Source organism: Rana temporaria, chromosome 13 (assembly GCF_905171775.1).
Source record: "Rana temporaria chromosome 13, aRanTem1.1, whole genome shotgun sequence".
Taxonomy (NCBI): Eukaryota; Metazoa; Chordata; class Amphibia; order Anura; family Ranidae; genus Rana; species Rana temporaria.
Window position 1 is genome coordinate 97,464,367 of NC_053501.1, and position 27,351 is coordinate 97,491,717.

Below are 27,351 nucleotides of genomic sequence, written 5' to 3' on the forward strand. Positions count from 1 at the left end.
AACACAGTTTACTTTGGTTCAGCTATGAATGAATAAACAAAAAAAAGTGAGTGATCGGTATCATTCACTGATTCTATTCATTAAGTCAAGACTCCATCCTGACAGATTCTCTGTAGCAGCAAGCGAGAGGTAGGACGAGGAAACCCAGCAGCACTGTGGGGACAATGGGGGCCAGGAGACAGCACACAGGAGCCCAGGGCAGCTGAATAACAATAGGGAGGTGGCAGGAGCAGCATTTGGATGAACCAATGTCCTCCATTTCGCTTCTGCAGCTGCTGAATGTATGCAGGAGAGAGCAGAGGAGAAGCGGGAATTCATTAGCTACATGGAGGATTGGCTCCTCTGTATGCCCCTGCCCCCGCCACTCTCCTATCCAGGCATACAGGGAGGCTGTGTGGACCTCCTGGTATCCCCATGGGGCCGGGTCGCAATGGCTACCCATGCAACCCCTGTAGGTACGCCCCTGGGCAGTGCATTTCACAGGGGATTGGGCTGAAACTAATAAATTGACTTAATTTTACTGCAATGCTCACTTTAAGTCACGCTGAGGAATCAGAAACTATGTCACTCGAAAATAATAACAGAGATGGATTAATTCTTTAATATAGTTTATTTTGAAAAAGGAAAGGAAAACATCAGATCAGACTGTCATATATATCCCAATCACTCCCTCAAAATAATAAGTAGGTAAAAAGAAAGATAAAGAAATAAGAATTATCACTATAGGATAAATGTAAATCACCATGAAACCAGAGGACGCCAAAATTAGCTCCCCTATTCCTAACCAAGCCAATCAAAATACCAATCAAATGGGAAAACAATTCAGAAATATTATTTTGTATTTTTAAATGTAATTGCAAACAATAGCATGATTCGATGTACATTTAATCATTATATATATATGTTTACAAATGTGTGAACTTTTCTATACGTGTTCCATCAAATTCCCATTGTGTCCTGTAGTGATGTCGCCTTCCTTCCAGAACCGGTAGATTTTCTCTTTGTGACATCTGTTGCTCATCTATTGAACTGTAATCAAAGAGAGGTTAATGTCAGCAAACCTTAAAACCATATTTAAATAATACCTAGCCCTTATTCTTTCATACTTTCTCATTGATCTATAACAAAAAAATAACAGAAATACATTTACATGGATTTGTATATCCAGTATCAATGGTGTATACTCAAAAAGAATCTGCCCATACAATAAACGATGATTTTTTGAACATTGTTGGTTGATTGCTTGTTGGTCTTTATTTTGATACCCTGAATTTTATTAACAGATTTTAATATCACTAGAGGTCATGTGAATATCATGTCTGCTTAAAGCGGATGTCCGCTGAAAAAAAAAAATTAAAAGCCAGCAGCTTCAAATACTGCAGCTGCTGACTTTTAATATCAGCACACTTACCTGTCCTGCAGTCCAGCGCCGTCCGCAGCAGAGGACGAGCGATCCCTCGTCACTCTGCTGACCCCCCGCCATCCTTGGTGAGGGAACCAGGAAGTGAAGCGATCCGGCTTCACTGCCCGGTTCCCAACGGCGCATGCGCGAGTCGCGCTGCGCCGTGCTGACTGGCTCCCGCTTTGTTCTGGGAGCCGAGTGTTTCCCAGAAAACAATGGGGGGGCACGGGATCTGACAGTCTACCCACAGACTGTGTGGCCGGAAGTGGGTGCAAATAGCTGTCTTTAGACAGGTATCTGCACCCCCTCCCCCCTGAAAGGTGTCAAATTGACACCGGAGGGGGGGGAGGGTTCCGATGAGCCGGAGTTCCACTTTAAGGTGGAGCTCCGCTTTAAAGGAGGACTATAGAGGGTTTTGGTCAATTGTATTTTAGTTTCTTTTGTATTGTTTTTTTTTTGTAGGAAATCTTTTTTTTACATATAAACATTCAATATACTGTATGCTGTTTCTAATTTTCAGTGCTTGCTGGGTCATCTAATAGGAAAGTCTAGCATCAGTTCTGTACTTCATAGTTGTAATTGAAGATGATTTAGCTTTGTATCTAACCGGAGATCCTGCTATTAAATCTTTTCTTACACCACAGCAGTGTTACATTTCTTTATGCAATATGTTTTTTCATTAAGCTCACTGCGTTTTACAAAAAAAGTGACCTCTATTATCTTATAACGTCCATTGCTGATATTATATATACGCAGATAGAACTGAGCTACTCACAGAAGGTGTAAGAGACTTGGAAGCCCTTTGCCTGGGTAGACTTGTCACTGTGGAATACGAGAACCATAGAGTTGCCTTTGGAGTAATACACAGGGATGGTGCGATCCCCACAGAATGGACCCATTTGTGTACCATCCATGAAGAGTGTTAGATAGTCGTACATACACATAATGGCAGACTCTAAATGGAAGTCACTTATGGTTAGAGCAATCTGAAAAAGAAATACAATTATCACTAACATGACAGTGTTGTGTTCATACAACAAACAAATCATTTTTATTGCATAAAAGTGAGTGAATATATTGGTTCTTACAATTCATTGATGTTACAGTCTACCTGAAATAGTATTTGCAATTAAAGCCACATTAAACCCAAGAGCAAAACATTGTTTATATTGCGGATAACCAATTTTAACGTGATGGCTACTTTTGTTTTTATTTTTTAGGCTTTCATCAATGCTCATTTAGTGATCCAGCCAGCAAGTCTGTTGTTTTTCAAAAGCACAAGCTATCCAGCAGAATTTATCAGTTTACATGGATAAGCCAAATTATTCAACACTGACAGGGGTGCTTAAAATGACCAGCTTTATTTATTCATGTAAAACCTTTATCCCAAAAGAAAAAAAAACTGCTGTAACTGATAATAAAATGTGAGCTGGAATTTGGATTCAACTTGTGTATTTAAATCTGCTAATACATTTAATGCTCCCCTCCCCCAACCTGAGGTTGATGCTGATTGTTGTGCCTCTTGTTCTCATTCATCCAAAGTAGAGTCTCACTAATACAGGAGGCGTGTTACTGGTCAGATCACCAGGTGAAAATGAGGAAACGCCAAAGAAAAAGGATGCAGCCACCACATCTAATGATTGCTAATATGAAAAAAATGAATTGTTTGTTTTAAGAGTTTTATGTCACTTTAGGGGTGATACTGCACATAAAAGGCAGTGCTTAGGAATCTTGTTGGAAAAAGGAAGTCCTTTCTATTCCTGCAGTGTAATGGTCACCAATCTACAATTTCCGGACAAGGAAGGAAAAATCCAGAGCTGGGAGATCTTCTGTGCTCCTCCTACATTACTGGCTGATTTCTTTGTCATTCACCGGTCTACAATAGACTCAAGAAACTGATCAGCCCCCTCCCTTCCTCTCCCCTGTGCTCCTGTTACTCTCAATCAGGATGGCAGAAATGAGTCCAGTGCTGCAAAGTCAAGTAAATCGTTATAAACCACTTACAAATGTCACACCACCAGTTCTCAGCCAGCTTCACAAATTACCACCAACACTTCCTGTCATCACTGGGAAAAGATCCAGAACGTCTTGGTGGTAGATAATCTTAGAGAAATCTACATTAGATTTGCCATCAGACATGTATTGTAATGCCCTAAACAATACATTCCGTTTCTATTTAATCAGGTAGGCCCTGGTGAACACTGGTAAATTCAAAGGGGGTTGTACATTCAGATTGTAATGAGTCTGTACAACATTACATTTTATTTGTGTGACAATTTTAGAGAATGAGGAAGTCCAATAATTAGGGAGAATTATGAAGGCATCTTGTTTTACCTTATTTCCAACAGGAGCTGTGATGGTGAAGTTACAATCCATGTTTGGACTGTAGTTCCCTGGGTATCCCGGAGATGTGAAGCTGCCTTGAGAGTTAAAGAAGGATCCTCCACACTTCACTGTAAGAATATCGATATAATCAATATAGTAAGGAGATTTATAATAGTATATGACATCATTTTATGTTTATGTGTATACTGTATATACATAGTTCATCCTCCCTTTTCGAAGTTCCAAGTTCCTCTTAGGCTAGGACCCCACTCTCCAACCCTCAATGAAGAGCTCAGATGTAGAGATGGCCTACACAGGCACCAAATGCTGCTTCAGGGCAGGAATGGGAGAGAGTCACACGTTCTGCCTTACCCAGAAGTGTTTCACAGAGCACTGGTAAGAAAACAGGAGTGTCCTATGAAAATAAATAACTGTAGTGGAGGTGGGTGGGCTTCCATACAAACCTATTATTTTGTCCTAAATGGTATAAGTACAGATGCTGTAAAATCTATCCATATTGTTCCCCCCACTGCACTGCTTGGGTTACAAGCATCTTTAGTCTAGAAGGTGATACATAAGTTGAAATGCTTATCTTATTTATCCCTCCCACAGGCTTCCTCCATGCTGTACTACTGGTCCCTGAAGCTGCTTCTTGTTGCCATTCTCCTGGCTTTAGACTCTCAGATGTCATCAAATACAACACAGGATCAGCAGTCATGCATTGTACATGAACTTGTTGAGGGCTCGCCCACATACTGGGACATTGGAGAGCATAGATGACCACCGGCTGCCAGGGTAATTTTTTGAACTTTGCCAATCTGCCCTAAGCAAAGCAAGCATTTAACCAATGCAGTGCTGGGGAAAAGAAAGTCTGGTCACTGCACTCCACACTGGAGAATTTTGGATGATATTGTCAACCGCAAAGAAGTCCATAGGAATTTAACAACTTCTTAGTTTCGCAGAAGGGCAGACAGCAGAGATATACCACAAGAAAGAAGAATTTATACAGTATCTGATCCAAAATAAGCCATAGAGGTAATTGTTATCACTCTTAAAGTTGACCAACATACACATTGAACAATCTAACTGGAAAATGTAATTGTATATACTAAGAAACTGCATGGATTACCTCAAAGGTTGCAAACAGAGGTTATATGGCATCAAACTGTTGTGCCAATAGTTCCTCCTTGGGAGGGATCTCCTCTGTATCTATGATTCTTCAGTATTTTTCTTTACCAATAAAATAAATCAGCATACCTGAGCTATATGAAGCTTGGAAGCCGACCCCAGAAACAGCCCCGTCACTGACAAACTGGACCAGCATCTGGCTTGTGGAAGCGATGATTGGAGGGATGGTTTGACTTCCGCATATTTTATCCAACAACACAGGAGAGTTCTTAGAGGGACCGTCATAGATCCTCATGTAGTCTGAGTCACAGTTAGGAGTGGATTGGATATTAAAGGTACTGAATTTCACTGAAGCCTAAAAAGTGACACAAGGAAAATGTATTATCTACAGTAAACCCCAAACTTCCCATACTTGTAACTGCAAACTGGGTTAATATGTAATTCCAATATGATGCAATCAATTGCTATATTAATGCTTGAACAGTCCTTCAGAGAAAAAAAAACACAAGAATATGTAGGATTCTAATTTCTGTTAAAATATCTTGCAGCTATAGACATTTCTATCTACGATATTTCTTGAAACATGTGTGTATTTTCCATTGATTTTCCAGTTAACAGAACTCTTCTGCTCCCTCTGATTATTTGTTGCTTGTGGTTTGTTTAGGGAAACCAATAAGTTTAAACAAGACACATTTGGGGGGGGGGGGGAAGAATTTTTTAACAGAAGTCTTTCGTTTTATGCTATATTGAGTTAAGTCAAAGAAACCTGGGACTGTGGATATTGCAATACTGTTACTATTGGTAACATACTTGTAAGAACCAGAGCCACAAATTAATCCAAAACCCCCTTTGTTCCTGCTAAACCCCCATTCCTACAATGACCTCACCATCAGATGTGGGGTAAAATAAATCTGGCACATTTGCTTCCAGCAATGAAGTGGGCCATAATGAAGGGAAGTATTATTCCAACATATGGAGCAATTGGTGGTTGAAGCAGAGTATGAGGTTTAGAGGCATTTACATCTTAAACGACCTTCTCTATACCCCTGTCTCAGCCATAAAGTCAAACCACCGCAATGGCTCCACTTCAATGTACAAAGGTACAAAAGTGTGATGTTCAGGTAGGGAGTATTTGGACCTATTGCGTGGCTCTAAACTAGTCAAGTCTCTATTTTTATGAATGTAAAATGTAGGTGGTGTACAAAACAATCTTCAGATGGCAGTTCATTTTCACAGCTAGGTTGCTAGACATTTAGGGTCACATTTTGCATCTCTACATTTCTGTCTCCTCACCTTCCCTGATGGAACTCTGATCAACCAAACGCAGTCACCATTATTAGGATAAGCAGAGGGATAGTTGTCAGAAGTCAAAATTCCTGTCTTATTATTAAGCAAAGTCGCACAGACACCTGAGAAGGGAGAAATAGACATATAAATTATATTTAGTTATTGGAGGAATAGACTGATAATAATAATAATATTAATAATATATTGGTCGGAAACAGGGGAAGGGGTATTAACCTTCTATTAGATTAAAACTGCTGGAATTTTGAACTTAAAATCAAATGAACCTTGAGTTTAACCCCTTTACATTGAAGATAAAAGATCCTTATTGCCTCAATGCCGTGTCACATCTTGTGTATTATACTTTGTTTGTTCAGGGCAAATTGAGCCTTCATTTCATGGTAAAAACTACATTTCCTGATATTTAACTTTTTTTCAATGAAAACTGGCCAAATTGTAAGCAATATCATTTTTTTTTAATCTAGCTATATCGTTCTTAAATGACAATAAATAAATAACCCAAATTGAATTTGAGATGCATAGGGATACCACATATGTGTACATTATTTATTGTGTACACCCATAGTAGGGGCCAGACACAAAAGTGCACATTTTGGGCTAGATTCACATAGATCAGCAGCTCAGCAGATCTGCGTGATCTATGTGATTTAAGATACGCTGCCGCAAGTTTGAGAGGCAAGTGGGTAATTCACAAACCACTTACCTCCATTCTTGCGGCGGCGGATCGTAAATCCCCCGGCGGAATTCAAATTCCGCGGCTAGGGGGAGTGTACTATTCAAATCAGGCACGTCCCTGCGCCGATTTAAATGAGCATGCGCAGTCCGTGAATTTTCCCGGCGTGCATTACTCCCACTGACGTTGCTAGGACGTCAGTGGTTTCGACGCTTACGTAAACGACGTCCATCCATATTCCAGAACGACTTACGCAAACGATGTAAAAAAATTCAAAATCGATGCGGGAACGACGGCTATACTTAACATTGGCTGCGCCTCGTAGAAGCAGGGGTAAGTATACGCCGGGAAAGCCGCTACGGAAACGTCGTAACAACACTGCGTCGGGTCCGCGTACTTTCGTGAATTGGCGTATCTCGCTGATTTACATATTTCTCATCGTAAATCAGCGGGAACGCCCCCTGCGCCATTTTTAAATTGCAGATAAGATCCGACGGTGTAACACAGTTACACCTGTCGGATCTTAGTCATATCTATGCGTAACTGATTCTATGAATCAGGCGCATAAATACGACCAGTGTAAGACACAGATACGATGGCGTATCAGGAGATACACCGTCGTATCTCTCTCTCTCTGAATCTGGCCCTTTGTGGGGGTTTTTTGTCAAAATTTTTCAAAACTGTAAAAATTCACTTAAAATGCAATCATAAAAAAGTATAATTTCTAATGTTTTTAACCCATGAAATTGGAATGTACAGAAACTTACTGCATTGATAAAGTCGGTTAATTTTAGTGACATCCAAGAGGCTCAGTCCAATTGTCTGCCCAATAGGCACATTGGGGTCAGGCTTGGGGACGATTGTGGGTTTGTTTGAAGTGTTGGTGAATGCATAGCTGGAAAATGTTGAATAGAGAAAAAATCGACATATTACCATTAAAATATTCTATAGTTTATCGGTAATTCACCAGCTAACACAAAAGCCATGACTTACGCATCATAATGCATCACTGAACCGTAATCATATGGACTGCCCAGGTTATTGGTGTCCGCTTTAGCAAAATTACCCAATTTTCCTGTAACAACAAAAAAGCAGTGGTAATGTCTCTTCTTTGAAAACATGACTGAATTTGCTTTGTGTAAATGTCTGCAGTACCTTTAGGGATATACTGGAAATTGATGTCAACATAATTGTCACGGTCACTTCTTACATGCTCATGGTAGAAGCCCAGGGCATGTTCTAGTTCATGTTGTATAATACCCCTGTAGATGCAGCCTCCACCCAATGAAACTGTCTGGCTTCCACCAGTTCTTCCAAGATATGAGTAACAGCTAGAAATTGTAGATATACAGTTCAAAGGAGTTATGCTTTAATACCATGTGGGAGCCTAAGACAATAGTTTTAATAGAAACAATGATTGAATCTGAACTACAGAAAGAAAACAATCAATATCTGTTTGTGCTGGTTTTATTTTCATTGTGAAATTTTAAGTGGAATCCATTGAGTCTGTTGACACTAAGCCCCATTCCCTCTCAGTCACTTCCATTTTTCTACTATATACTCAATGTTAGCAGCGCCAGGATAAATATCTTATGTCCCTGTGCTATTTCTGCTAGGTACACAAAAAAAATAGACAACCAAGAAGCACCTTGTTGTTGGCTTGTGACTGTCACATGTATTTTCATTTTTTTTTGGAGGAAATTAAAAAGAGAATCCATCATGCACAAATAGGTGCCGTAAAGTCTAAGGTGTTTATGTTTTAGATGCTCCCTACTGTGAAAAACTATGATAAACAATAGACAACCTTACCCATCACCAGGAGTGATGTTGATGTAATCATCTTCTGTTGTAAGAGGCACAAACCTCACACAAGTCAATGTTTCAAACTCGGCCATGGCGAGCACAATGCTGTTCAGGTCACTGGCACCTGGAAACAGAGATAGAAGGTTGGGTTTCTACAAATAACAAATAGCAATAAATACTTCAATGCAAGAGAAAATAGAGGGAACTCACTGTAGCTGGAATCTATGGTATAGGGAACAAGAACACTACCACTATCACTTTTAGGCCAAAGGCAAGAAGGACAGTTCATGGCACTGCGCTCATTCTGTACCAGCACATCGCCTCCATACATGGGTGTTTTGCTATCTGAAAATACAGAAAATTATAGTTAATACACTAAAATGCATTGCATTTAAGCTGCTCATACACTGTGAACTGGCTGAACTTTGCTATGTGGGTGGCTCTGTCATTTCCCTCTCACCTGACATCTTTTGATTGAAAAATGGATGGATCCAAACAGAAAGTTTTAAAACTAACAGCGGCTGCATCTAATCATGATGCAGTACAGTACAGTGTTGGGGTATAAAACAGAATAGAATAGGCACAGTTGGAATCTGTGCATCTGGAGAAACATGTTTAGATATTTCCATGCAGTCCAAATTCCCAGCTTTACTCAGTTCTGTGACCCAGCACAGCCCTGTTTGGCAGGGGAGGAGACCTGATTTTGCTCTGCTGCAGTGAAGTTGGACTCTTGAATCTTCCCATGCAGGACACAGCAGAAAGCAAGCCCCCGAGTAGAGCCGTCCTACTATGGGGGGCAGAACTTAGAAATGCCCGGGAAGATGCTAAGCTTAGCTGAACCCCTTCCCACTGGGCAACCAAAACAAACTAACTAGCTAATTGGCGTCTTTTTTTCCACACAAATAGAGCTTTCTTTTGGTGGTATTTGATCACCTCTGCGGTTTTTATTTTTTGCGCTATAAAAAAAAATAGAGCGACAATTTTGAAAAAAATTCAATATTTTTTACTTTTTGCTATAATAAATATCCCCCAAAAACATATATAACATTTTTTTTCCCTCAGTTTAGGCCGATACGTATTCTTCTACCTATTTTTGGTAAAAAAAAAATCACAATAAGTGTTTATCGATTGGTTTGCGCAAAATTTATAGCGTTTACAAAATAGGGGATAGTTTTATTGCATTTTTATAAAAAAAATTTTTTTTACTACTAATGGAGGCGATCAGCGATTTTTTCGTGACTGCGACATTATGGCGGACACTTCGGACAATTTTGACACATTTTTGGGACCATTGTCATTTTCACAGCAAAAAATGCATTTAAATTGCATTGTTTACTGTGAAAATTACAGTTGCAGTTAGGGAGTTAACCACAGGGGGCGCTGTAGGAGTTAGTGTTCCCTTAGTGCAGTGTTTCTCAATTCCAGTCCTCAGGCCCCCCCAACAGGTCAGGTTTTCAGGATTTCCATTATTTTGAACAGGTGATTTGATCAGTTTCACTGCCTTAGTAATCACCACAGCCTTTTCATCTGAGGGAAATCCTGAAAACCTGACCTTTTGGGGGGGGGCCTGAGGACTGGAATTGAGAAACACTGCCTTAGTGTGTGTTTACAATTGTAGGGGGGTGTGGCTGTAGGAATAACGTCATCAATCGAGTCTCCCCTATAAAGGGATCACTCGATCGATGCAGCGCCATAGTGAAGCACGGGGAAGCCGTGTTTACATACGGCTCTCCCCGTTCCTCAGCTCCGGGGAGCGATCGCGACGGAGCGGCTATAAACAAATAGCCGCGCCGTCGTCCCGGATCGCTCCCCGAGGGGACCCGACCGCCGCAAGTCGTGGGGGGGGTCCCGATCGGACCCCCCACCCACGTCTAGGCAGGGACATACAGGTAAGCCAATGTGCCTGTACGTGCCATTCTGCCGACGTATATGTACATGCGGCGGTCGGGAAGGGGTTAAAAGAGTACAATTAAGATATAGTAAGGAATACAGAGCTGCAATAATTTATATATTTTTTTTATCTACCTGGAGTTCAGCTTTAATTGTAGATTTAGAACTAGAAATTACAACAGAAGAATACACAGTTTTACTAGAGTTATTGATGCGATATTCTACTAAATTCCCAAACAAAGTGCAATTTCCAAAGTTTGGAAAGTGAACAGTCTATTTGCCTTTAATACATCAACCTCTCTATCTCACAAGTTTCACTGCAATGGTAGAAGTGAATAAAAATAACCCATCAGTCTTTTTAGAAATGAAATAGTGATTTTTAAAGACTCATTCAAAGATCTTGTACCCCAAGACAATAACGCCATATTTCTCCTCACACCCTATTGTTTAGTCCATCAGTGCATGATTTAAAGGATCCTGACACTCATAACTTTATGCATTATAATTGGTTATTGTCTGTTCCATTGCCTGGATTTAGCACCATCATAATGCAATAAAGAATCCTGTGGATTAGAATAATTACCTTTATTAGCTTTCAAAATCTTGCTGAAGATCCCTTGTGGCACTTCGGAGTCTTCACTCTTTGGGGCTGTGTATACAAAATACTGATTAGGCATATCTAGTGAAATAAAAAAAATTCAAGTGACTTAATTTTGTGTAAATATTGAACCCATTTTATAATTTGAATGATAAATTAATGGAAATATAGGGTAGCTCCACAAAGCTATCACTGATCTGTGAAACTTCTGGTTGGGAAATTCTTTAAGTCTTTGCCTTAATCACCATGATTATCATAAACACTGTCACCTAAACAATAGGAGATGACGTTAAAAAATACCCTGTTGCCAAAGTCTAAAAAACATGCAGACGATTATATGTGCATTTAACATATTTTAGGAATGTCATTAAATGTAAAAAATCTCCCTTGTGTAAACAGCCAAAAGCTCGAAACTGCTGCTTGGATGTGATGTCATCAGCCCCAGCAGACTCAGAGATTTCACTCAAATGACACTTTATAATATTCCTCTTCACTCCTCCAACGGCAGCTAAATCAATGTTCATGGGGGGGAGGTGAGGGGCAGAGATGCTGGGCCAGCACAGACAGTAATTGGACACTCCCAGAAGAGGGCAGGGCTAAGAGAAACAATGAGGGAGCAGGACTGTGCTAGTGAAGTGACTCTGAGAATAGTCAAAATGTATTTGCAAGTTCAAAGTCACATTGCAGGTGAATAAAAAATAATTTATGGAAAGGAAAATACTGCAAGAAAGTGACCTCTATTATCTTATAACGTCCATTGCTGATATTAGATATAAGCAGATAGAACTGAGCTACTCACAGAAGGTGTAAGAGACTTGGAAGCCCTTTGCCTGGGTAGACTGGTCACTGTGGAATACGAGAACCATAGAGTTGCCTTTGGAGTAAAGCACAGGGATGGTGCGATCCCCACAGAATGGACCCCTTTTTGTACCATCCATGAAGAGTGTTAGATAGTCGTACATACAGAAACTGGAAGACTCTAAATGGAAGTCACTTATGGTCAGAGCAATCTGAAAAAGAAATACAATTATGACTAACATGACAGTGTTGTGTTCATACAACAAACACACAATTTTATATAGCATTAAAGTAAGTATTTTGGGCCAAATCCACAGACATGCAGCCTAACTTAACTTTTCAGAGTTAAGTTACACTGCCGCAATTTTCCGAAGTTAAGTACCGATCCTCAAAGCACTTACCCGGAAAATTGCGGCAGCGCAACTTAACTCCGTCCATCGTAAGGCGTTCCTAGTTTAAATGGGCGATTCCCATTTAAATTAGGCGCGCTCCCGCGCCGGACGTACTGCGCATGCGTGTGACGTCATTTTTCCCGACGTGCAGCGCGCAAACGTAATTTACGCCGGGCTTTGTGGATTGCGACGGGACAATAAAGTTGCGACGGGTGAAAAAAAAGTTACGCGCCGGGAAAAAAAATTCAAATTTAAAAAAAAATTGCGGCGATCGAAAAAAAGGTCTGGTTTTACATGGTGTACTAACTTTACACATTGTAAAACCAGCCCTAATTTTACGCGTGCAAATCGTAACTTACGCAGAAAACACAAAGCTTAAAAGCTTTGTGGATCTGCTTAAGTACTCATTTGCATACGCTAGGCGGCATTTCGACTCGAAATGCCCCCAGCGGCGGATGCGGTACTGCATCTTAAGATCTGACAGTGTAAGTGTCTTATAGATGTCAGATCTTCTGCCTAACTTTGGAAAAATACTTTTGAGGATCGTTTCCAAAGTTAGGCACAGAGATACGCAGGCTGAACAGCAGTTCCGCCTGCGTATCTCTTTTGTGGATTTGGCCCTTTGTTTCTTACAATTCATTGATGTTACAGTCTACCTGAAATAATATTTGACATTAAAGCCACATTAAACCCAAGAGCAAACATTTATTATATTGCAGTTTACCAATTTTTACATGTGATGGCTGCTTTTGTTTTTCTTTTGTAGTCTTTTTTCTATGTTCATTTAGTGATCCAGCCAGCAAGTCTGTTGTTTTTCAAAAGCACAAGCTATCGTGCAGAATGTATCAGTTTACATGGATAAGCCAAATCATTCAACACTGACAGCGATGCTTAAAATGACCAGCTTAATTTATTCATGTAAAACCTTTATCCCAAATGGAAAAAAAAACAACTGTAACTGATTTCAAAATGTGAACTGAAATTTGGATTTAACTTGTTAGTGTATTTAAATATGTTAATATATTTACCACTCCCCTCCCCCAAACAGACAGTGCTGCTGATTGCTGTACCTCTTGTTCTCATTCATCCAGAGTAGCGTCTCACTAATACAGGAGGCGTGTTACTGGTCAGATCACCAGGTGAAAATGAGGAAAAGCCAAAGAAAACGGATGTAGCCACCACATCTAATGATTGTTAATGTGAAAAAAATACATTTTTAGTTTTAAGAATTTTAGGTCGCTTTAGGAATGACACTGCACATAAAAGGCAGTGCTTAGGAATCTTGTTGGAAAAAGGAAGTCCTTTCTGTTCCTGCGGTGTAATGGTCACCAATCTACAATTTCCGGACAAGGAAGGAAAAATCCAGAGCTGGGAGATCTTCTGTGCTCCTCCTACATTACTGGCTGATTTCTTTGTCATTCACCGGTCTACAATAGACTCAAGAAACTGATCAGCCCCCTCCCTTCCTCTCCCCTGTGCTCCTGTTACTCTCAATCAGGATGGCAGAAATGAGTCCAGTGCTGCAAAGTCAAGTAAATCTTCATAAACCACTTACAAATGTCACACCACCAGTTCTCAGCCAGCTTCACAAATTACCACCAACACTTTTAGAGAATGAGGAAGTCCAATAATTAGGGAGAATTTTGAAGGCATCTTGTTTTACCTTATTTCCAACAGGAGCTGTGATGGTGAAGTTACAATTCATGTTTGGACTGTAGTTCCCTGGGTATCCCGGAGATGTGAAGCTGCCTTGAGAGTCAAAGAAGGATCCTCCACACTGCACTGTAAGAATATAGATATAATCATTATAGTAAGGAGATTCATAATAGTACATGACATCATTTTATGTTTATGTGTATACTGTATATACATAGTTCATCCTCCCTTTTTTGGAGTTCCAGGTTCCTCTTAGGCTAGGCTGATTAGGGCCAATGGAGCAGTGCAAACAATTTTGATTTAGGATTAGGAATGTTATTAAAAAAAGACTAATGAACTGGGGGAAAAAGCAGAACAAACAAAACAGATGATGGGGAACAGAAAGAAAGCAAACATTATTCCTTAAATAAAAATGTTAAAAAGCTTACCATCTTTGTTCTCTCCAAGTAGATTGTCCTGAAAAGTAAATGTTTTGTATCAATATCTTATTTCAAATGAAATACAATAATAAGAGATAACAAGTCTTGGCCCCAACTCTTCTACACCCGGCAGAGCCCTCCTCAGCCCTACTGGGAATCTCTCAAAAGTGAGGTAAAATTCTTTCTTAGACAGATGTTACCACAACAGTCATCATTGGAAGATTTTACCGTATTCCCTGTTCTGTTCACATTTATAACATTTTGTATTTCCCCTCACTTTCTGTCCTAGTGGCAATGGCCTATACAAAAGTCAAATCTCCCTACAGTGGATCCAAACAGTAATAAGAAAGTGTTAAACTCTAAGAGGATTCCTAACCCCCCACCACTTTATCCAAATCTAAGGGGAAAGAATTTTGGTTAAAGTTACACTTAACTACTAACTAATATTGGTAACTTATTGGATGTTATACTTTCCTAAATATAGTTTTGACCTGTCCCCTGTACTGTTCATGTCAGCTCATCATCTCACCTGTATTTGTGCAGATAGAGGTAGACTGGTCACCAGCCCCGTCACACAGCCAAGAAGCAGGAGGAAGACTTTTTCATTCATCTTGTTCAGAATTCTCCTTCACTGTAATGTGAAATATCTTCTCTCTGAAGCTTGGTTTGACACTCATCTTCTCTATCACCTTTTATACAGGTACCAGAGAAGATCTGACCAATCATGAGACAGGAAACCAAATTTCAAGAATGACCTAAATAGACGTGTATGGGAATTAGAACCATATAATTATTTCATGTGTGACACTATGGTCATTATTATCTTATTATTATCTTGGTGTTCAGCTGCCCAGCTTGTAACTGATTGTCATGGTCTCCTGAACATTGTCTATAATTACATAAAAAGTCATTCATCATCAACTGATTTTTTCAGCTAAAATTTAAAAAAATTGGGACTGGCAATGTAATTTTACATTTATTTTTGTATTCAAGGTTATACCCAGTCTTTGAGATAATTAATCACTACAGTGCCATGAGCAATGATGTTTTGCAAAATGCAAAAACCCATAGTATACTAACAGAGATCATTTCTCTTTTAATCTGAAATTTGATTGTATTAAATTAAAATTTGATTGCTTAAAGTGATATTAAAATCTATAATTTTTTTCATTAAAAAAAATTAACATGGTTACATAGTAGGTGAGGTTGAAGTCCATCCTATGTGTGTGATTATATATCAGTATTTCATTGTATATCCCTTAATGTTGCGGTCATTCAGGTGCTTATCTAATAGTTCTTTGAAACTATTGATGCCCCCTGCAGAAACCACCGCCTGTGGAAGGGAATTCCACATCCTTGCCGCTCTCACAGTAAAGAACCCTCTACGCAGTTTAAGGTTAAACCTCTTTTCTTCTAATTTTAGTGAGTGGCCACGTGTCTTATTAAACTCCCTTCCGCAAAAAGGTTTTATCCCTATTGCGGGGTCACCGGTACGGTATTTGTAAATTGAAATCATATCCCCTGTCAAGCGTCTCTTCTCCAGAGAGAATAAGTTCAGTGCTTGTAACCTTTCTTCAGAACTAATATCCTCCAGACCCTTTATTAGCGTTGTTGCCCTTCTTTGTACTCACTGCATTTCCAGTACATCCTTCCAGAGGACTGGTCCCCAGAACTGGACACCATACTCCAGGTGAGGCCCGACCAGAGTCTTGTAGAAAGTGAGAATTATTGCTTTAATCAAGTTAATCCCCTTTTTAACCCCCCTGGCGGTATTCCCGAGTCTGACTCGGGATTCGATTTCTGTGTTGCGATCGGTAACCCCGAGTCAGACTCGGGCTCACCTCGCTGGATCCACAGGCAGTGGTTTCTTACCTTGTCCCTGGATCCAGCGATGCCACCGCGCTGTGTGAGCGAGCGGGACCTCGCTCGATTCACACAGCATCCTCCTGTGCCGCTGATCTACGTTCCCTGCGACGTTACGACGCACGGGAGCGGAGAACGGCGCCAAATTCAAAAACGTAAACAAACACATTACATACAGTATACTGTAATCTTATAGATTACAGTACTGTATGTAAAAAATACACACACCCCTTGTCCCTAGTGGTCTGCCCAGTGTCCTGCATGTACTTTTATATAATAAAAACTGTTCTTTCTCCCTGCAAACTGTAGATTGTCCATAGCAACCAAAAGTGTCCCTTTATGTCAAAAATGGTTTTAGATCAGCTAGAAAACAGCGATAATAAATTATAATCACTTGCAGAATTGTGCGATAACGATTTTTGGGGAAATTCGTCATAAAAAAAATAAAAGTAATGACAGCGACAATTCTGCAACTGAGCAAATTTCAGTGATTTTGAGTTGATTACATTATTGAATCATTTTTATTTTAATTATATTATTATTTGTTATAATTATTTATAATTATTTATTATATTATAATTTATAATTTTGTTTTTAAAAAAATGTCATACCCCGGGATCCCTACAATACTCTTGTTTGGTCAGATTTAAGTGAGTTATTCCTAAAATTACAGGCCTACAGTATAAAACGCCAAATTTCCTTGCAAATAATGGTACCGCTTTCAGCACCTTTTTTCTGAAAGAATCATACCGCCAGGGAGGTTAATGCATGCCAATATTCTGTTTGTTAGTTTCCATCCTAGATTTCCCCAGAGTTTCACCCCCTAGTGAGTAGCTTGCATTCATATTTTTGCCACCCAAATGCATTATTTTACATTTTTTAACATTAAACCTCATTTGCCATGTAGCTGCCCACCCCATTAATCTGCTCAGATCTTCTTGCAAGGTTCTCACATGATGCGGAGAAGTTATTGCCCTGCTTAGCTTAGTGCCGTCCGCAAATACAGAGATTGAGCTGTTTACCCCATCCTCCAGGCCATTTATGAAAAGGATTGGTCCCAGCACAGAACCCTGGGGGACTGCACTTCCCATTCCTGACCATTCCAAGTATTCCCCATTTATCACCATGCTCGGAACTCGCCCTTGTAGCCAGTTTTCAATCCATGTACTCATTCTATGGTCCATTACTTTGTACAGTAAACATTTATTGGGAACTGTGTCAAATGCTTTTGCAAAATCCAGATACACTACAACTACGGGCCTAGATGGTAGCTCACCTCCTCATAGAAGGTTAATAGATTGGTTTAGCAAGAATGATTCTTCATGAATCCATGCTGATTACTGCTAATGATACCGTTTTCATTACTAAAATATTGTCCTTATCATCCCCTCCACGAACTTGCATACTATTGATGTTAGGCTAACTGGTCTGTAATTCCCAGGGATGTATTTTGACCCTTTTTTAAATAATGGTGCTATATTGGCTTTTCTCCAATCCAGTTGGTACCATTCCAGTCAGTAGACTGTCAGACATGTTATACTTACCTGCTCTGTGCAGTGGTTTTGCACAGAGGAGCCCAAATCATCCTCTTCTATGGTCCCCAGCCAACGCTCCTGCTCTGTGTGTCCATTCAGTCATAGAGCCATGGTTCGGCCCCACCTCCTCCATCTCCTCATTGGCTCACTGACTTTGATTTACAGCAGCAAGAGCCATTGGTGCCTCGCTGCTGTCTCAGCAAATGAGGAGGGAAGTCCTGGACAGCCATGACTCTCGTGCAACATCGCTGGATCGAGATGGGGTTCAGGAAAGTGTTAGGGAGTCTGAGGGAAGCTGCTGCACAAAGTTTATATTTTAATTTTAATGCATAGAGATAAAAAAACTTCTGACTTTAGAACCACTTTAATTTTCATAAACCTGGTCTTCACTCCAGTGCTGTCAAGCCTAAGCGCTAACCACTTTGCCACTGTGCCAATGTGACATTGAATATTATCTATGTCTACTGGCCATGCTGCTGCCTTCTTGGGAAACTCAAAACTGCAAAAAAAACAAAACAAAAGGTAGAGAGGAGACCCAAACAGCCTCATATTGTAGTAATACATGTTTCAGTAAAGCAATCTTAAAACCAATAAATATTGCACTATCAAGTCAAGAAGGAGAATGGGCATATAGCCAAGCAGAGAAAGTCCCAGAACTAGTGGATCCAAGCTAGTTCTGGCTGGAAAATGTAACTCAATACATGATCACCCTTTGGTTTATGATAACATATTTTCTTGTTTGATTATGAGTTTTCTGTTCCAAATGTTCCAGATGTACTGATATTGGATCAATAATGATCCTCGACATTTCATTTTAGTTTTGTAGATATATTAAATTAAATTCTATATCTATCTATATTTTTTTCATTTATGTATTACATTTTTTTTAATTATTATCCACATTTAAATAAGGAAAAGGTTTATTGCATTAAACGGCAACATAACAGTCCAAAACAAGACAATACAAAAAAGCTTACATCCACATAGATATCCAAAGGCGGTAATTACAGAAACATTGACACAGACAGATGCCGTGTCCACATACTCATATGAAATACAATGCTGGTATTGTGTATCCTTGACTTCATCCCACCCAAAGTGCAACAAGGGCGCATATAATCATCCTAATTTAAATGAACAACAGAACCCTATGGTCTATTTGGACACAGGAACAACCTCTGATAAACAAGTTCCCATGGGCTGAAACCAGGGATGTCTAACCACAGTCCGCAACCTTTTCTATCTTACCGGGGCAACCTCGTCATGTAAAAATATGGTGTTCTAAAAGCAGAGCATTACCCACAGCAGACACCCAGTGTGTAGGGGGATCAGGGTATTTCCACAATATTAGAATGAATCTGCGTGGAAAAGGGCCCTTCCTATTGCTATCCTAGAGTATTCATCCTCAATGACTTCCTCTAAAACATTTAAGAGACAGCATTAGGGGTCCAATGGGATCCTTACCTTAAATACCATGTTTAATGTATCTACAACCTGCCCCCAATAGTGATGAAGTTTTGGGAAATGCCTTAATAGATGGATTATGTCGCCGTGGTCCCTTCTGCATCTTTGGCAAGATGGCTCCATACTCTATGCCAAAGCTTCGGGGGAGTGTAGTGAGAGCGTAGGAGAATGTAATTTCGAGAGAGCTTCTGGGCCAGAGAGCAGGTTACCACAGCCTGAAACGCCACTTACAATTGATCACCTCATGGAACCTAGGTCTCTCTCCCAAAGCAAAGTCTCTTTGCTAGGGTGGCCTTTGTGGAACTCAGATAACAATATGCTATAACACATAAGGCCTTCAGAGTTTTCAGCCATTTTGATGAAGTTGAAAATAGGCGGGGGGGGGGGGCATTTACCATTTCAAAATTGTAAGCAAAAAAAATGCATATGGGTGGGTAGCAACTATATGTTTTGCAGGGAAGCAAAAGGTAACAGAAAAACATACTTAAAAACCTGAGACACTATCTCACGAGCCTTCCACCGAGCGGCATGCACTAACTTGGCTTGTTTTGAATAGTTATCGTTACGCCATATCAGGCTATATTTTGTATATCCAGTGACATGTTGTAGGTGTGGTTACTACAAAGTACCGGTGCTATTTAAATTTAGAGGCAGATCAGAGTGTAGTTAAACTTTGATCTGGTTGATATGTTCAAATTGGGTCTCTGTCTCAGCTTGCGTGTGCAGTGGGCTCATCCTGTTGTGCTGGGGTGTTCTTTCCACCCCAGGGCAGTAGGTTGCAGCAGTGGAGTCAAGGTTTGGGTGCTCTTCCCCAGCAGCCAATCAGGAGGGTTGAGCCTCGCTGTGCATGCTGGGGGAGGGTATTTATGGGGCAGACGCCATTAATTCTGGGTCTACTTCTTCAAGTGCGGCGTCCACCTTTAGGGTGTCTGCACCACGGCGCCCTGGCATTATGGCCTATATATATATATATTCAATATGAGCATTTACCAGCTATAGAGGGATCTTTTCCACTTCATATGATAAACTGCTTAGACCACCGTTCTATATATCTCTCACACCAGGTTCATTAGTTGGACGCGGCTCACTGGAGTCAACTGTGATGCACTGCTTGTTGCACACCTACACAGCAGTTCACCCTGTTGTGATTGGGACGTATACACTTCACTTACTAGGAGGATTGATGATCACTTTGGAGGTATATACCTGCTTCATGCTTATGCGAAGATTATATTATTGATGATATTTGTGATTATTTCACCTATTCGATAATATTTATGTATATCCTTTTTTCCTGTCTTTTTTCCTTCGTTTTTTGTTGTATGCCTAAACCTCTGAGAAATGTATATGGGCATTTGCGCTACGGCGCACTTCTCTATGTTTGCTTATGAAGTCTCTATTTATTTTAGATTATTTTATATGTCTGTGTGTCCCTGAAGAAGCCCCCTGTAGGTGGAAACATGTAGGACTACTAGCATGGGACACATATGAAAGTTGCTGCACGGTGGTGTTAAGTTCTCCTTTTTGTGATCTCCTTTGTATAAATAGACTGTATTTATTTATTAAACATTTATATATTTTTTATAATACTACGATTTCTGAATGATTTCTGTGGTTTTCAATCCGATGTTATACGTTAATATCTAAATACCTACTATAATAACCCAACATGCATTAATAAAATCCCATGCCACACCCCATTACTGGGGATTTATATACATAGTAATAATTATAGTTAGAAATTATTATTACTAGTCAACCAACATTCAAATTCTTCTATAGCCTATGGGCCGAGCATTTGACCGGAAATGTACGATTGCAGCGTTGTATAGTTTATCTGCTTGTCGAATCTTCTTAGAACTTTCGACAGACACCATAAGCCTTCAATGACAGATTCAACGTTTTGTACAGTATGTTTTTTGCTGCTTCGTCGAATCTTCGTCGTTCATGTCGAATGGTCTACCCCAACACTGTCTCTATAATGTCAAATCTTTTCTCTCTATGTAGAATAATCTTGGACTAATAGAGTTAAGGTAAGACACATTCGACCGCAGATTCGATAGACACAGATTGCTATTGTCAGCATCATGTCGAATCTCCTATCTATATCGAACAGTTGTAGCAACGAAAACGAAAATAAAGCATTTTTTAATGAGGGATCTTTCGGATTTCAGATTCTGCACGTTCGTTTTTGTTTGTTAAAACGATAACGAAAATACGCGAAATTCAGAACAAAATACATTCGGACGCAAACTAATGCACATGTCTATTATCCACATATACTAACATGTCAATATAAGAGTCTGATAACAAGTTTGGACTTACCACACAGTGCATGAGAGTGAACATTGTGATATGCTTCGTAGGGGAGTTGTGTAATAGGTAGAGAAGCTGGGGCATCATAATAATTTTAATGAGATTTGTCTTACCTGCATTTGACAATGGCAATTTATTCCAAATTTTTTTTTATCACAGAATTTGTTTAGCAGGGAGACGTTTAGTGAACCATACTCAAAAGGAGAGGCGGTCACATAGAATCCCAAATACTTAAATTGATCTGTTATAGGTATGGGACAAATGGGGGCAATTGGTTGTGTAGAATCACCATTCAGTAGCAGCAGTGCTGATTTGGTCCAATTGTTTATCAATTCGGAATATCGGACAAAGTCTAGAACAGTGTCCGTGATACTTTTTTTATTTGCACTAACATCCAAATTTTCAGGACAAACTTTTTTTTAATTTTGGTTCGAGGTTTCCCTTAATATTCATACCAGATAATGGACTGTAGGGGAACCCATGCCAATTTTTTCAATTACTTTTATCTGTCTTCCCGGGACCCGACAATTCATTATAGCCGCGAGTAGTTTTAAATGGCTTTTTTTCCTTTATAAATGTCATTTTGTGCAGGGACACAGGAAAAATGCACCATTTTACAGGCATACTATAGACACCCCCCAGGTATGAAATTTAAAGGAATATTTCACTTTTAAATTCATTTTAAGCATTATTAAAATCATTACTCCTGAAAAGACGGCTGTTTTTAAAACTTGTATTTGCATTGATACATGTCCCCCGGGGCAGTACCCAGGTCTCCAAACACTTTTGATTTTTCACGTTTGTGTCCCTTAGACTTTAACAGTGTTTGCGCGTTCGAAAAAATGTTTTGCCTGTTCGCGTGTTCTGCTGTGAACCAAACCGTGTTTAGCTCCTCCCTACTTTTAGGGTATGTCTTCTTCTTCAAGGTCCAAGCAGTACCCAGGAGTACTGCTTGGACCTTGAAGAAGGGGACATACCCCGAAAACTTGTCCTGAAAAATTATATGTTAGTGCAAATAAAAAAAGTATCACGAACAGTACTTAATTTTCCCCTAATCCTGCTAGAATCACCTCAAGTATATTTATAAACATTTGTAATGCTTATAGGTTTTTAAGCCCAAATTTACTATCAATTAATTCATTTAACCTTTTGCCGCAGAACGTACGCATATATGTGGCCTTGGCTTTCAGGGGTGATACCGGGATGATGCCTGCAGCTGCAGGCATCATACCAGTACTGTTTTTTATAGCGGGCGGTTGGCTCTTCAGAGATAACAACCAATGCAGCTTAAATCAGCTTGGCTGTTATACCGGAGGAACGAGAGGGGACATCCCCCCTCCCGCTACTCTTACTGGGCTTCCCGTCCCACCCGGAGATACGGCCCACTTCCGCTGGCTAGAGAGAGACTGACACAAAGCCGGAAACAGCTTAGTTTCAGTCTTTTCTCTGTAAACACGCACAACGTCACTTTCTGTTTACTCCGCTGAAAGTGGCGCACGTTTTAAAAAAAGTGACATGAATTAAAAATTTACATTTTTGGCGATCTGAATACTTTAAAGTGCAAAGGAGGGATTTGACAGCAATAAAAGTGATCAATTTTTTTTTTTTTTAAAGTAACAAAAAATAAAAAAATAAAAATAAAATAAATGAGAAAAACAAATAAAAAATGTTTAAAGCGCCCCCATCCCCGCGAGCTTGCACAGCACGCGTAAGTCGCGCCCACATATGTAAAAAGTGATCAAATCACACATGTGAGGTATCGCCGTGATTGTCAGAGCAAGAGCAATAATTATAGCACTAGAACTCCTCTGTGACTCTAACCTGGTAACCATTATTTTTTTTAAGCGCCACCTATGGAGATTTTTAGGTACAGTAGTTTGTCAAAATGTGAAAATGTAAAAAAGAGAAAAAACTGCGCTAATCTAAAAATATAAAGTGAGAGGCTACACAAGCAATATGACAAAAATTGGATAGAGACAGTGAAAAAATATGCAGCGCTAATAAAACACTTATAAGGAATATACAAGTGAAAACCATGCATCAATGTGATAAGATCACAGTAGCCTGTGAATAAGTGTCCATTTAAAAATGAAGACAAAACACAAAACAAAAGTCCATCAATAGGGGGTGTATGGCAACATCCTCATCATAGGAAAGACCTTCTGCACAGTAAAAACAGGAGTAGATGGAATACTCTTACCGAATAGCGTGGATCTGCTTGTCAGCGACAACAGATCGTAAACGCATGGAAGGACTCCACTCGAATCTGCTCGGCTGGACGATGGCCCAATAGTACACTCACCACAGGATATCCCGATGGATGGCTGTAAGCCTGGACTGGAACCTCACCGTGGGTGTACTTGCTCCAACTCAGATTCGTAGACAGAAACAGAAGGTCAGCTTGTTGAGAAGCGACAAACGGTGGTGTAAACAGTGGTGTCCACTGATGAAAGGTGCGCACAAACGTGGAGTATGAAAAACTTTGTATCCCAGCAGGTCATGCAGGAGAAAGAAAAAAACAATGCTCCGGATGGTGCAGATAAAAGAGGATAGGTTTTATTATAATAAAACCAAATTACATAAAAGTGATCACTTCGGTATAAAAATGGATAAAAGCAATATGGGGTGCAGGTATAGCAAGCCCGACGCGTTTCGTCCAAGTGGACTTCAACTGGGGCATCTACCTTCACCCCCATATTGCCACATATATATAATAAAAGTTCTTGATCAAACTGAGTAGGCGGACCAATCAAGCAGGCTGAGTAATTAATCAATGTGATTGGATACAACAGGTCACATGATACATGTGGCCTATGACCCTTCTATATGGCCAATCAGATCGGGCAGTAATCCCGACCGGAATGGCTACCAATCATCAATCAGTTTTTTGGATGGAGCAAGAAATAAATCATGTATCGACAAAACCATATTGCAAAGCATAACAATAAAAGGAAAAAACACTCCACCACTCATAGTGTATAACCTATGTTATTCCTATATTATATAGATTGCCTTGAGCATAAACAGGAGGAGGGGGGGTTAGAGAGGAAGGAGGGCAATGACCACCTGCCTTAAACGTATCCACAGTAATCGCCACCCATTTGTTGTATCCACATAAGGGTTGGCTGTATTAACACTCCACCGAGGCCAGACTGGCCTACCGAGATAGACGGAACCATCAGGGATGTTCCGTGTGGAGACACCAGCCAAGACGCCGCTCTATCCTCCATGCAGCGCAAGCCTAGCGTCCCCAGACGTCCAGGAACCACCCTGGAACGCAACGCCACTGTGCGAGTCGCGGCGCGCATGACGTCATCACGCGGCGCGAAAGCACGTGACGTTAGATGGCCAATAGGAGTGCGGCGTGCCCGACGTGCGGATCTAACTCCGAAACGCTGCACGTCCGCACTCACTAAAACCAAATCCTGCCGCGATGTACTGGCAACTACTGCCAGACAGTCCGCAGACAGGAACCCCAAAAGAACCAGTATCCCCCGATGTGGGGGGGGGAAACAAAAAAGGAGGGGAGGGAAAAAAAAATCCCCAAAAAATCCATAAAGGGAAAATTATACATATAGCCAATGGGATAGCCACCCCTGTAGGCTGAAAAAATCCCCAAAAAATAACAAATAACAAGACACAGTTCCCGGATCCATATAAGGTCCTTGTTGAGTTGGAAAAATATATGTCTATAATTTAGATTACGGGGAGAAATAAGATGGAAAATGTCCCCCACCCGTACCTAGATTAAGCCTTGTTAATAAATGAGTTTATATCTCATTCTATGTTCATACCGAATGGTTGGTATGTGCGTAGTTCATGTATCCATTATGTTTCCAACTGTGATACACCCCGTACCCGGGATTCGCCTCTCCAATGGGGTACAAACCGGTCAATCACCAAGAACTGGGTCCCCTGATGAGGATGTTGCCATACACCCCCTATTGATGGACTTTTGTTTTGTGTTTTGTCTTCATTTTTAACCACTTAAGCCCCGAGCCTGTTTTTCAGATTCGGGATTTACAAGACTAAAACAGTTTTTTTTGCTAGAAAATGACTTAAAACCCCCAAAATTTATATATTTTTTTTCTAACACCCTAGAGAATAAAATGGCGGTCATCGCAATACTTTTTGTCACACCGTATTTTCGCAGCGGTCTTACAAGCGCACTTTTTTTGGAAAAAATTTACTTTTTTGAATTAAAAAATAAGACAACAATAAATTTGGCCCAAGTTTTTTATATATTGTGAAAGATAATGTTACGCCGAGTAAAATGATACCCAACATGTCACGCTTTACAATTGCGCCCGCTCGTGGCATGGCGTCAAACTTTTACCCTTAAAAATCTTGATAGGCGACGTTTAAAAAATTCTATAGGTTGCATTTTTTGAGCTACAGAGAAGCTCTAAAGCTATAATTATTGCTCTCGCTCTAACGATCATGGCGATACCTCACTTGTGTGGTTTGAATACCGTTTTCATATGGCGGCGCTACTCGCGTATGCGTTCGCTTCTGCGCGCGAGCTCGTCGGGACGGGGCGCTTTAAAAAACATTTTTTTTTGTTTTCTTATTTATTTTTATTATTTTTTACACTGAAATAAAAAAAAAAAAATTATCACTTTTATTCCTATTACAAGGAATGTAAACATCCCTTGTAATAGAAAAAAGCATGACAGGTCCTCTTAAATATGAGATCTGGGGTCAAAAAGACCTCAGATCTCATATTTAGGCTTCAATGCAAGAAAAAAAAAAAAAAAGGAAAATTTGTCATTTAAAAAAATTACAACAAAAAAATTGTCTCTTTAAGACGCTGGGTGGGACTGACGTTTTGACGTCACTTCCGCCCAGCAGAGCTATGAGGACGGGTGGGGGCCATCTTGCCCTCACTACAGTCCTCACTCTCCAGGCGGCAACATCCGATCTCCTCTGCCGCTACCGACGGCTCCGGTAAGCGGCGGGGGGCGCGGAAAAGCGGCGGGAGGGGGGGCCCTCTCCCGCCACCGATAACGGCGATCTTGCGGCGAATCCGCCGCGGAGACCGCCGTTATCGTTTACACGGCAGCCCACTGTAAAGGTGGATATCCCGGTTCTGGCAGCAGCTGCTGCCGTTACCGAGATTTTCAGCTTTAAAAATAGGACAGTGGGCTGTCGTTAAGTGGTTAAATGGACACTTATTCACAGGCTACTGTGATCTTATCACATTGATGCATGGTTTTCACTTGTATATTCCTTATAAGTGTCCAATTTTTGTCATATTGCTTGTGTAGCCGCTCACTTTATATTTTTAGATTAGCGCAGTTTTTTCTCTCTTTTACATTTTCACATTTTGACACATTATTTATTGCTGCTATCTTTATTATTAATTTTTTCATTAATATGGATGTGTTTGAGTACAGACTCTCAAAAACTTTTAGTGTAGATGGTGTATTTGTCACCATTGGACCAGACACGGAGATCAGTGGTCTTTTTATCAGGTTGAAAAATCTGATGACCACAGAGGTCCATTTGCAGTAGGACATGGCCTTTTTGGAACAATATGTGAAGGAACACATGGTTCCAAGGGGCCTGCGTTGGGATGTGTCCCCCCAACAAGGTGATCCAGATATTGAGTCATGGTACCAATATTTTAATGAAGTGGGTATTAAGTTATTAGGCTTTCTAATCGACAAGAAACGTACTAGACTCACACTCATTGATAAAGAGATCAAAGACTTAAAAGAAAAATTGACTCCATATAAACAATCTGCAGAATATATCTCCCTTTCTACAAACCTTAAAAGTCAT

General features: G+C 40.2%; 1 protein-coding gene and 1 long non-coding RNA gene across 2 annotated transcripts; both read right to left on the reverse strand.

Annotated features, from left to right (window-relative positions):
- Window positions 1–591: 591 nt before the first annotated feature.
- On the reverse strand, window positions 592–2,384 carry LOC120920580. The gene is made up of 2 exons (XR_005744741.1): window positions 2,178–2,384; window positions 592–1,029 (listed from the first exon to the last, which is right to left on the reverse strand). It is a non-coding gene; the product is annotated as an uncharacterized LOC120920580 (long non-coding RNA).
- A 1,175-nt stretch (window positions 2,385–3,559) lies between these two features.
- LOC120920578 (embryonic protein UVS.2-like) lies at window positions 3,560–15,014 on the reverse strand. Its single transcript, XM_040332729.1, has 13 exons — window positions 14,919–15,014; window positions 14,399–14,426; window positions 13,978–14,096; window positions 11,924–12,134; window positions 11,110–11,175; window positions 8,847–8,981; window positions 8,643–8,760; window positions 7,989–8,164; window positions 7,827–7,908; window positions 7,601–7,728; window positions 6,149–6,264; window positions 4,985–5,210; window positions 3,560–3,855 (listed from the first exon to the last, which is right to left on the reverse strand). The coding sequence occupies exons 1-13, from the start codon at window positions 14,997–14,999 to the stop codon at window positions 3,575–3,577; spliced, it is 1,767 nt and encodes a 588-aa protein (XP_040188663.1). The 5' UTR covers window positions 15,000–15,014; the 3' UTR covers window positions 3,560–3,574.
- Window positions 15,015–27,351: the final 12,337 nt, after the last annotated feature.